Source organism: Microtus pennsylvanicus, chromosome X, assembly GCF_037038515.1.
Source record: "Microtus pennsylvanicus isolate mMicPen1 chromosome X, mMicPen1.hap1, whole genome shotgun sequence".
In the NCBI taxonomy this organism is placed as follows: Eukaryota; Metazoa; Chordata; class Mammalia; order Rodentia; family Cricetidae; genus Microtus; species Microtus pennsylvanicus.
In genome coordinates, this window is record NC_134601.1 from 7,858,623 (window position 1) to 7,868,821 (window position 10,199).

Sequence of the window (10,199 nt, forward strand, 5' to 3'; positions counted from 1 at the left end):
GCAGAAGCCGATAAAGGCCAGAAGAGGGAGTTATATGCCCTGGAATTTGAGTTAAATGTCATGATTAGTATCCATGTGGGTGTTGGGAATTAAATCTAGGTCTTATGCTAAAGTAGTTTAAGTGCTTTTAACTGCAAAGCCCTTTCTCCAGCCCCCAACTTTACTGTTTTAGCTCCAGTCTTTCTTTGACCCCAACATTTAATTTCATTATATAATCAATGTGTATAAATTTCACCATGGGCCCCTTGCTATCTACAGTAAGTTAATTGCTGAGTCAATTACAACACTTAGTCTGATATCATAGAATTCCAGGAGTGTGTGCTATATAGGTTGGAGGCCTCCATTTAGGTGGTAATCTCTAGAGGAGGAGGTGTTCTTAGAACTGGTTGTTAGGAATTTTTCTAAATTATCCAGCAGCAAACTGTATTGAGAATCTTATAGTCTGGAGTCCACAACAAAATACCATAAACGGAATGGCTTGTAAGCCTGAAAATTTCTTTCTCACAGTTCGGAAGTCTGGAAAGTTCAAACTTAAGGCAGCAGCAGATGTCTAGGGAGGGCCAGCTCTAGAATTCATGTATGGGAATTTTTGCTGGGTCTCTTAGTGCAGATGCAAGCACTTTAGCCCCTTATAGAGGTACAAATCCCGTTCATGATGTGCTCTATTTTCACGACCCCACTACCACCTGAGGACTCCATACTTATCCTATATAGCATTAGGTTTCAACCATGTGAATTTGGGGCAAATACAAGCATTCATTCCATAGCACAGAGCTATAGACCTATATTTCCAACAAGCACTATGTCCTATAGAAAAAGACACAGTCTTAAATCATGAGTTTTCCACATAAGTATTGACAGTAGAGCTGGGGATGTGGCTCAGTGGCAGAGAGCTTGTCTAACATGTACATGGTTCTGGATTCCATAATCAGCACCACACATCCCACCCCCAACTAAAAGTTACTTCAGGGACTGGGAGGATAGTTCTGTGGTGAAACATTTGTCTAGTATTCACAGTCCTGGGCTTGATCCCAACTCTGAAAAAAAATTTACAAATAATTTCCAGGGGCAGAAGAGATGACTCAGTGGATTAAGAGCTCTTCCAGGGTACCCAGTTAATATTCTCAACATCCACACGGCAGCTCCTGTCTGGAACTCCACTTCCAGGGAATCTCTCTTCTGGCCTCCTTGGGCACCAGGCTCACAAGTGGTGCACAGGAATATATGGAGGCAAAACACTCACACACATAAAATAATAATAAAAAATTAATTGAAAAAAACATTTCCAAGTGGTCACAAAGCTCACTGGTACACTACTTGACTAGCAGAAATGATACTCTCAGTTTACTCCTCAGCGCTGAAAAAAACCTTTATAAATAATGTCAAATTGGGCCTTTCATTGAGCTCTATCTCGGGGGAAAGAGCAGTTAAGGATATCCATCTTAAAATTTCTTTCTAGATTTGTATGTACATGTACACGTATGGTTCCCATTTAAGTGATCACATATAAAAAAATGCACCAAATGAATCTTGTGCCAATGAGATGCAGTGATAAATACAACGACCAATAATTTGTTGTGCCATGCATTTAATTGCCTTCAGAACATATATGTCTATTATTGATAGTGATTACATGTTGGTATTCCGCATGTAGATTAAATTGTTTTAAGTCCTTAGTAAATTAAGATGCTTTTAGCCATGTCATCTTCATGACTTCTGCCACAAATAATGACTACCTCTGTACTGCTGTCTTCACTCTCACAGGTTTTCACAGTCTCATTACTCTCATTACCTTTATAACATTTGCGCTTGTACCCTCTTTCAGTGTACTTATACTGTGCTTCATAAAAGAACTTGGGAAATGGCTTCACTGTCTTTGAAACATAAGGATTTCCAGCATGCTTCCTCTTTGGCTCCGCATAATCGTTGAGAAAAAATTCAGGATTACAAGTAAGACATTTTTCCTTATAATATTTGCAAAATGTGAATGATGAATGCTTTCCGCATAACACAGCCTTTCCTGTACTCATTGACTTTTTTTGATCATGGCTTCTATGTGCCTGATTTGGTCTCCTTCTAGGTGGTTTGGTGGACACAAGTTGATTATTGGAGACTGATTGGCAAGGCTGTGTGGCCAGAGCAGCTGACATTTTCACAATAGTTAGCCAGAGTGGTGTGGCTTGCATCTCTGAGCAGGATAATTTACGGGTATGGGCGAGCTTCTTTGATTTTTTAAGGCTGTGTTTCTCATAGGACTTATTCAGGCTAGATGACTGACGTAATCTTTGGGGATTTGACGACTTGGTTGACCTTTTTGTATCAAATTGTCTGTTTGATGTTTTTTCACTGCATTGCATGGACGACTTATCAGTATTTGTATATTTCATTGAATTTTGTGGGTTGGATGGTATGCATGGCTTTTCTAGACTTGAAGGCTCATCTGCTTTTATTGTATTGTTTGGCATATATAGGTTTTCTTGACATGGGGGCTCAGCTTTTTGGTATGAATTTAACAGCAGAGGTTGAGTTTCCAGAATGTCCTCAGTTATTATATCAGGTTGACAAGCTGATACCTTGGATACCCAGGATGATATAGCTTCCATATTTTCTTTGTTGAGCCTAAAACACGGAAAACTTTGGGTGTCATAATTTAAAACGAAAGTACTATTGCTATCATCAGGAAATAGAATGCTAGCTTAGGGTATGGATTTTTCCAGAGTAAAAGTTAAACACAGTAACAATTAGAGTGTGCTGACAGCTGTAACATGTTATACATATGAATTCATAACTAATTTTTCTTACAGGAGATGAAGGTGTGGGATGGAGGAGCAGTAATTGGAATTCAAAGGCATTAGATAACTTTTTAGTCCAAGTATGGGGGGACACAAAATTGTCAATAATAATAAAGATGTGGTACGTATGTATAGTAGACTATAACTTGGGTATAAAATTAAAATTTGCAGGGGAAATGAGTGGATTTGTACATGAGTAACCTAGGATAAAAAGGACAAATTTCACTAGTTCTCTTTCATCATACGAGGATCCTAGTTTTAGTACATTATATCTAGTGGAGTACCTATGCAAACTAGGAAACAAAAAAGCAAAGCAAGTGTGTGTGTGTGTGTGTGTATGTGTGTGTGTGTGTGCAGCATGTGTGTATACCTTGAGGGGGAGGGTAGTAGAACATAGATAAAAGGAAGAGGGATTCTGAGAGGAAATGTTTAGACAGAGAGGGAGGCAGAGAGAGAGGGAATTGGGGAGATGATGGTGTGGGATGGAGGAGGATTAATTGGAATAAAAGGAGTATAAAAAAACCATTTGGAAAGCTAGATATACCTACCTATGCAATAACAGCTTGACTGTTTTAGTAGTGGTGCTAACTAACTGCTCTCTGAATGGATTCTAGAGTCTCAGTCTGGGTGATGGAAAGGGGACCAGTAAGCTTGACTAACAACTCAAGTATAGGAGGGGTATACCCACAGGAGGAATGGACTTCTGATGGTTAACTAAACTGATATAGCAGCAAACTGCTTTCTAAACACCTCTGTGTATACCCACAGGCAAAAGCAGCTTCAGCCTTAATCAAGGAAGCCTCTCCTTACAATGAACAGTGGAGAATTTAGAAAACGTGTCACCTATGTGGATTTAGCCCCAGGCAAGTCACGTATACCACCACTTCTTAGAATCAGGGAATACTGTGGAAGAGGTGTCCAGAAGTCTTTAAGAGCCGGAAGCTAAGGTGAAAGACTAAGGTGAAAGGCCATTCCCTTCACTTGATGATGCAGCTACTGTAATCATTAACTCACATCAACTGTTGTTACCTGCACTAAGACCACACCAAACATCATAGTCTCCTTGTCCATTCACACTCAGGTATCAATCCTGCAACAATCTGTCTCCATCTACCTGGGTCCCCTTGATTGATATCCAATACATTAAAGTCAGTAAGAGTAGGGACCCTCAACCCTTATACACCCTTAATTTCATCCATAAATGCAGAGAGTAACTTGATGTTCATCTTGTAAATGAGTTTAGGGCTCAACTCTTAAAGACACAATGTTAGGTAAGTAAACAGATAATAGTTTTGGAGGCTATTGAAAAGGGACCCCTCCCTTCTATCATCTTCCTCTTCTAATGTTTACTATACTGAAGACTTCTCCATGCCCTCTCTGAGGAGGATACAGACCCTGTCAAGCGAGAGATACAAAAAGAAAAACTATTCTGTTTTTCACTGGTATAATTGAAACAAAAGTCAGGAAATGTTATTCATAGTCATGACATTTTGTAAAACTCCTACATTTTGATTAAACAGTGACAATTTTGGAAGCTAACGTTGCCAAATTTCTAGAATAAAAGCAACTTGTTTTGTTAGATTCCTGCCTTCCCTTTTCTATCAATCTCCAGTAAGGGACTAGCCATGAAAGATGTTTATTAATCACCTAACATCCTTTGGCTGGCCTGGAACTTACTATGTAGATCAGGCTGGCCTCAAACTTATAGATCTCCACTTACCTCTGACTCCCAAGTGGTGGGATAAAACATGTGTGCCACCATACCTTGCTAAAGGAAAAATTTCAATCATCCTTTTCCCAATTTTCTGTCCCGTGGCTACCCCAGATTGTAATCAGATAGTGAGCTCTTACTCTTTTAATTAAAAAAAGGTAATTTAATTTTATGTATATGGGTATGTTGCTTGCATGTATGTATTTACATCATGTTTGTGCTTGATGCCTGTAGGGGCTAGACGATGACAATGATCCTCTAAATCTGGAGTTACAGATGGTTTTGAGCTGCTGGGTAGGTGCTGAGAATCAAAGCCAGGACTTCTCATAGAATAGCCAGTGCTCTTAACTGCTGAGCTATCTCTCTTTACAACAGAGATTTCTTCTGAAGAACTTCCTTTCCCCCCAAATAAAAGCCTGTATTATTGGTCTGGAGACATGGCTTAGTGGTTAAGAGTACTTGCAGTTCTTGCATAGGAACTGGGTTTAGTTAACAGGACCTACTGTGGCCTCCAAGCAGCTTTAACTCCATTTCCAAGGGATTTGATGCCCTCTTTTGGCTGCTATGGGTACTGCATGCACATTTGTATATGCAGACTAATTAATACTCATACATATAGAAGTAAATACCTGTCTTTCTTTCTCATAGATATTTCACTTAAAACTCAAGTAAAAAGTTGTGTATGGTAGCATATGTTTGTACTCCACATGTAAGGAAGAGGTTGCTGGGGAAGATTGCTGGGGCTTCCTGCCTGTAAGCCAACATTTAGGTTTAGTGACACACACTGTATCAGTACAATAAGGCATAAAACGATAGAGCAGGACACATCTGACATCATCTTCTGATTTTTGCATGTGTACACACACCTGTGCACAAATACTTCACCCACCCACATACACACACACAACATACACACACTTTTCATTCTTAAATGTGTAAAACTTACCCTCTTGGTGGTTTGACCTCCTCAATCATGCAGTTATAATACAGTAAACAAAAGCAGGTAAAGGTAAAGGTTATGATCATTATTCCAATTATGAAGCCCAGCAAGCGTTTCCTAAAATCGTCCATCTTTGCTCCTGTAGTGACCGTAGTTTTTACAACTGCAAATAGATTGTATCATCAGCAAATGTGCTAGGTAACCCAGTTCCTCCCCCCCCCCCCCACTTTGAGAGTGGTTTGCCACTGTACATGGAAGTCAAATCTCTTTCTCATTGATTTCTTGAAAAATATGTTTAAGTCTATGAGTGTTTGCCTATGTGTTGGAGTGTTCGCTTGGATGTATTTATGTATACCATATGCATGTATGCCTGGAATCTGGCAGAGGTTAGAAGAGAGTGTCAGATACTCTGAAACTGTTGTTACAAATGCTTGTGAACTACCATATGAATGTACCAGGAACTGAACTCAGCCCTCTGTAAGAGAAACAAGTACTCTTAACTACTGAGTTATCTCTCCAGTCCTTCAGTGATTCCTTTTTAAGTTTAAGAAACTTTCCTGGAGAGGGAGGGGGAAAGGAGTGGGGGGAGGGGGAGAAGGGTGGGAGGAGGGGGAGGAAGGCTGGGAGGAGGTGGAAACTTGTTTTTTTTTTCTCATTTTCTCAATAAAAAAAATCTCTGAAAAAAAAAGAAACTTTCCTTAATAATTTGCTTGTGTGTGTGTGTGTGTGTGTGTGTGTGCATACATGTGGGCAATCACTATCTTATTTTTTGAAATATCTATCTATCTATCTATCTATCTATCTATCTATCTATCTATCTATCTATCTATTTGTGTGCATATGGATTTGTCTGTGTGTGGACAAGTGCATGTTTCAATGTACATGTGGAGGTCAGAGGACACCTTGGGTGTCATTCCCTGTCTTCTACTTTGTTTGAGACAGGGTCTCTGTAGCATGAATTCTAATGGGTCTTAATAATAAAAACTCAGGACTCAGCTCTCAGGGGGTGAAAGCTGAAAGATCAGAGAAGTGGAGTAGCCAGCCACTAGAGTTCTTACCTCTACCAATGCTAAGACCAAAAGTCTTCAGACTGCATCCTCAGACTGCATCCTCAGATTGACTCCTGCTCAGACTTCTACCTCCGACTGCTCCTCAGACTGCACTGACCTCCTGTCTCTTTTTTTTTATATTCCTCTCTCTGCCCATTCATATCACTCCTGTCTCCACCTCTCTAGTTCTGGGATTAAAGGCATGGGATCCCAAGTGCTAGGATCACCTTTATGTGAGCTCTGTTTCTCTTTTAGACTGGCTCAATTTTGTGTCACCCAGGGTGGCCTTGAACTAACAGAGATCAGAGTTCTGAGATTAAAGGTGTGTCCCACCACTGTCTGGCCTCTTGTGGTTTAGCACTAAATTCTGATCTTCAGGCAAGATTTATTTGTTAGATTACAAACAAAATATCACTACAGACAAAAGGAGTGATATGGCTGGGTGTAGAAAGGAATATAAGGCAGAAGGATATAGGAGCTCAGTAAGTCTGAGGAGCAGTCCGAAGCAATCAGTCTGAGGCAGCAGTCTGAGGCAGCAGTCTGAGGTTGCAGGCTAAGGGTGCAATCTGAGGAGACAGTCTGTGGACAGGATCGCCCTTTTGGTCTGAGCATTGGTAGAGGTAAGAACTCTCTAGTGACCGGCTTCCCTGCTTCTCTGATCCTTCATGGTTCAACCCCCCCCCCCCCCCCCCCCCGCATTACGAGGAAATAGTCTCATCTGGCAGTTTCAACAATATCACCTCTCATACGTCCTGTAGTTGGGGTCAACAGAAAAAGTTAACCTTGACAAAAGTGTCAGAAAAAGGCCTGTGTTTGGGGACTCCAACCGCTTCAATATCAACACCTGTGTAACCTAACTCTCCCTAGTCCCAGGATGACAGGAAACTAGTACCTAGTACCCTCTAAATCACAGGATTGAGATTTTCGGCCAAATAAGAGGAGGAAATGTAAAATTTTATGACAACTCTGAGGCCTCTCAGCCTTAGTGCTCCCCCCTCCCTTGGAACCAGGAATCTAACAATTACCCACACACGTACTGAAATGTTGGAAACTTTCCATTTCCCTGAGTCTTTGTGAATGTTCCCCAGATAAAACTCAGTTGTTAAAATTGGGGCAAGATAACCCTTAAGATGTTGACTCAGTTCCTGATGTTTTGACTCAGTCCCTGGGAAGGGGTCAAAGTAACCCTCAAATGTTTCCTCTTACCTCACCTGATCTGGCAACTGCCCTCCAGTCCTGGCTCAGATCAATCATTGTTAATAGCCCTTTGAATAAGCCAGTCCCAATAGTTGAAGAACAATCCCCTAGACTCCCCCCTTGTTTCTGTGGCTTTTTGCTTGAAAAGCAGCCTGTATCTGCTATTCGGGGTCTTTCTGGCTTCTTGAATGCTGATAAACCCTGTTGTGACAGAATTAATTAAAATACACATGCTTTTTCATCAACTGAGGTGTGAGAGTGTTTTCTTGGGGCGACTCCTCCTTGGTAATTGGACTCCAGGGTCCAACAATAGCTGATTCCAAGTTTTATTATTAATACTGATTAGAATTCGTGTTACTGGTCTCTTTGGTTGTTTATTGCTGCACTGAAAACCAGGTTAGCTGATTTGTGAGTTTGTGAAGATTCTCCTGTCTAGCTCATATCCCACTGTAGGAACACTGGGATTATAGATAACTTGTCATTGTGCTCAGTTTTATGTGTGTTCTGGGGCTCTGAATTTGTCATCACACTTGTGCAGCAATTGCCTTACCCACTTGGCCTTCCAGTGTAATTTTCTTTCCTTGAGCACATCCTGGCTTTGTAGTCAGAGACTGCTTTTTCATTTCCTGACTGCTCAGACCCAAATAATCACACAGAAACTATACTATTTGGTCAATAGCTTAGTCGTATTCCCTGCTTAGCTCTTGCATCTTGAATTAACCCATTTTTCTTTATCTATGTATTGGCACAAGGCTGTGGTTTACTGGTAAGGATCAGCGTCTGTCTCCTTCAGCAGCTACATGGTGACTCCTTGACTCCGCCTACTCTCTCTGTCTCTGTTCTGATGTCCCACCTGGCTTTACTCTGCTAAGCATTGGCCCAAACAGCTTTATTCATTATCCAATAAAAGCAACACATATACAGAAGGACAGCCCACATCATGGCTATAAATGTCAAATGTGAGTAGTATCTGTGGCTAATTTATATCATTATCTGCATTACCTCTGAATCATGGGTGGTTATTGCAGTAACTAAGATTTGAGCATATGCTGTGCATAGGTGAGAACAGTTGAGTGTTACTATGTATGTGGCAGGAAATAGGACAAGATAACAGCAGACCATGCTCATAGTCAATGGTATATTAGTAACAGCCACTTCAGAGGCAAAGAATGAAGGGTCATTCAGCTCAGGTACTTGAAAAGAGTCTGAACAACACAGAAAGAACCTAACTCCAACAACTAAACCCAAATCAAAACAAACCCCTGCTTCTTAAGTCCTATTCTTATTCCCATAAGGCTGTCTAGTTTGGTTGGCAGACAGGGTGTTAAAGGAAAGTCAGAGGGGACTGTAACTCTATATTCTTTAGATTTTGAATTTCCACATAGAACTTAAAATACTAACTATTGTACTGCAAATTCTTAAAGCCCTCCTAACAGTAACACCATTATAAGAGCATATTTCTTAATTCAGCATTCTTAATAACATAATACATTAATAATATGATAATACATTTTGAACATTAAGCTTAGGCACGTACCTGTGGTTCTGGCAGTAGATGATTCATGGATGTGGTTTATATTTAAGCAACTGATTGTCCAAATGAATAAGAATAAGAAGCAAATATGAACCTTCATGGCCAGAGTGTGGCCAAATGCTTCTTTGGCTGAGGTTACCCCTGTATCTCCTCAGGCTGGTCTTGGGGTTTGTGACATCACTGTCAGTTTTGCATCAGACACTGACAGCATAATCTTGCTGTGGAAAAGCAGAAAAAAGGACTAAAGAGTCAGGCTTAGTGGTACATTACTATAATCACAGCATTTGGAAGGCAAGGCAGGAAGCTAATACATTTGAGGCCAAACTAAACTACACAGTAAGGCCCAATCACAAACAACTCCTAACATTCTCCAACAACAACACATCCATTTCAGTCTGGGGGAGAGAGATAAGGGAAGGGGTTTCTTAGTTAGGGTCTCTTTTGCGATATTAAAATACCATGTCCAAAAGTAGCTTATGAAAGAAAGGGTTTATTGAAGCTTACAGTTCCACATCACAGTCTATCATGAAGGAAAGTTAGGGAAGAAATTCATGGCAAGAACCTGAAGGCAGGATAAAGCACCTGAAATACTAAGTGGAGGTCTGATTTCACAGTAGTGTCAAAAGAATGATCCCATGTGCTTATGTATATTTGAAAACAACAGCAACAGCAAAGCAGTGTTTCTTTGGTAGAACATGTTGAATGTTTCAAGAACTGGCTTTGTTCCAAGCTAGAATTCCTTCTGCCTTTGCATAGGGACTTATTGTTACTTATTGAATCTTAGTGCAACCAAGAATTTATGATTTTTACATATCTCAATTTCTTTACTATGTTAGAATATTCTCTCACATTGCAAGGGGAAATTATAATTTAAATTTGCATGTTTTATGTTGCAAGGTTTGTAACTATCCTGAATGTAATTAGCAGTCTTGGAGCAAAAGAAATATTGTAAAAAATGAAAACTAATTTATTTGAA

At 40.2% G+C, this 10,199-nt stretch overlaps 1 protein-coding gene across 1 annotated transcript; it reads right to left on the bottom strand.

Annotated features, from left to right (window-relative positions):
* Positions 1-1,673: 1,673 nt before the first annotated feature.
* CXHXorf66 (chromosome X CXorf66 homolog) lies at positions 1,674-9,323 on the bottom strand. The gene is made up of 3 exons (XM_075958560.1): positions 9,227-9,323; positions 5,450-5,582; positions 1,674-2,619 (listed from the first exon to the last, which is right to left on the bottom strand). The coding sequence occupies exons 1-3, from the start codon at positions 9,321-9,323 to the stop codon at positions 1,674-1,676; spliced, it is 1,176 nt and encodes a 391-aa protein (XP_075814675.1).
* Between the last annotated feature and the right edge of the window lie 876 nt (positions 9,324-10,199).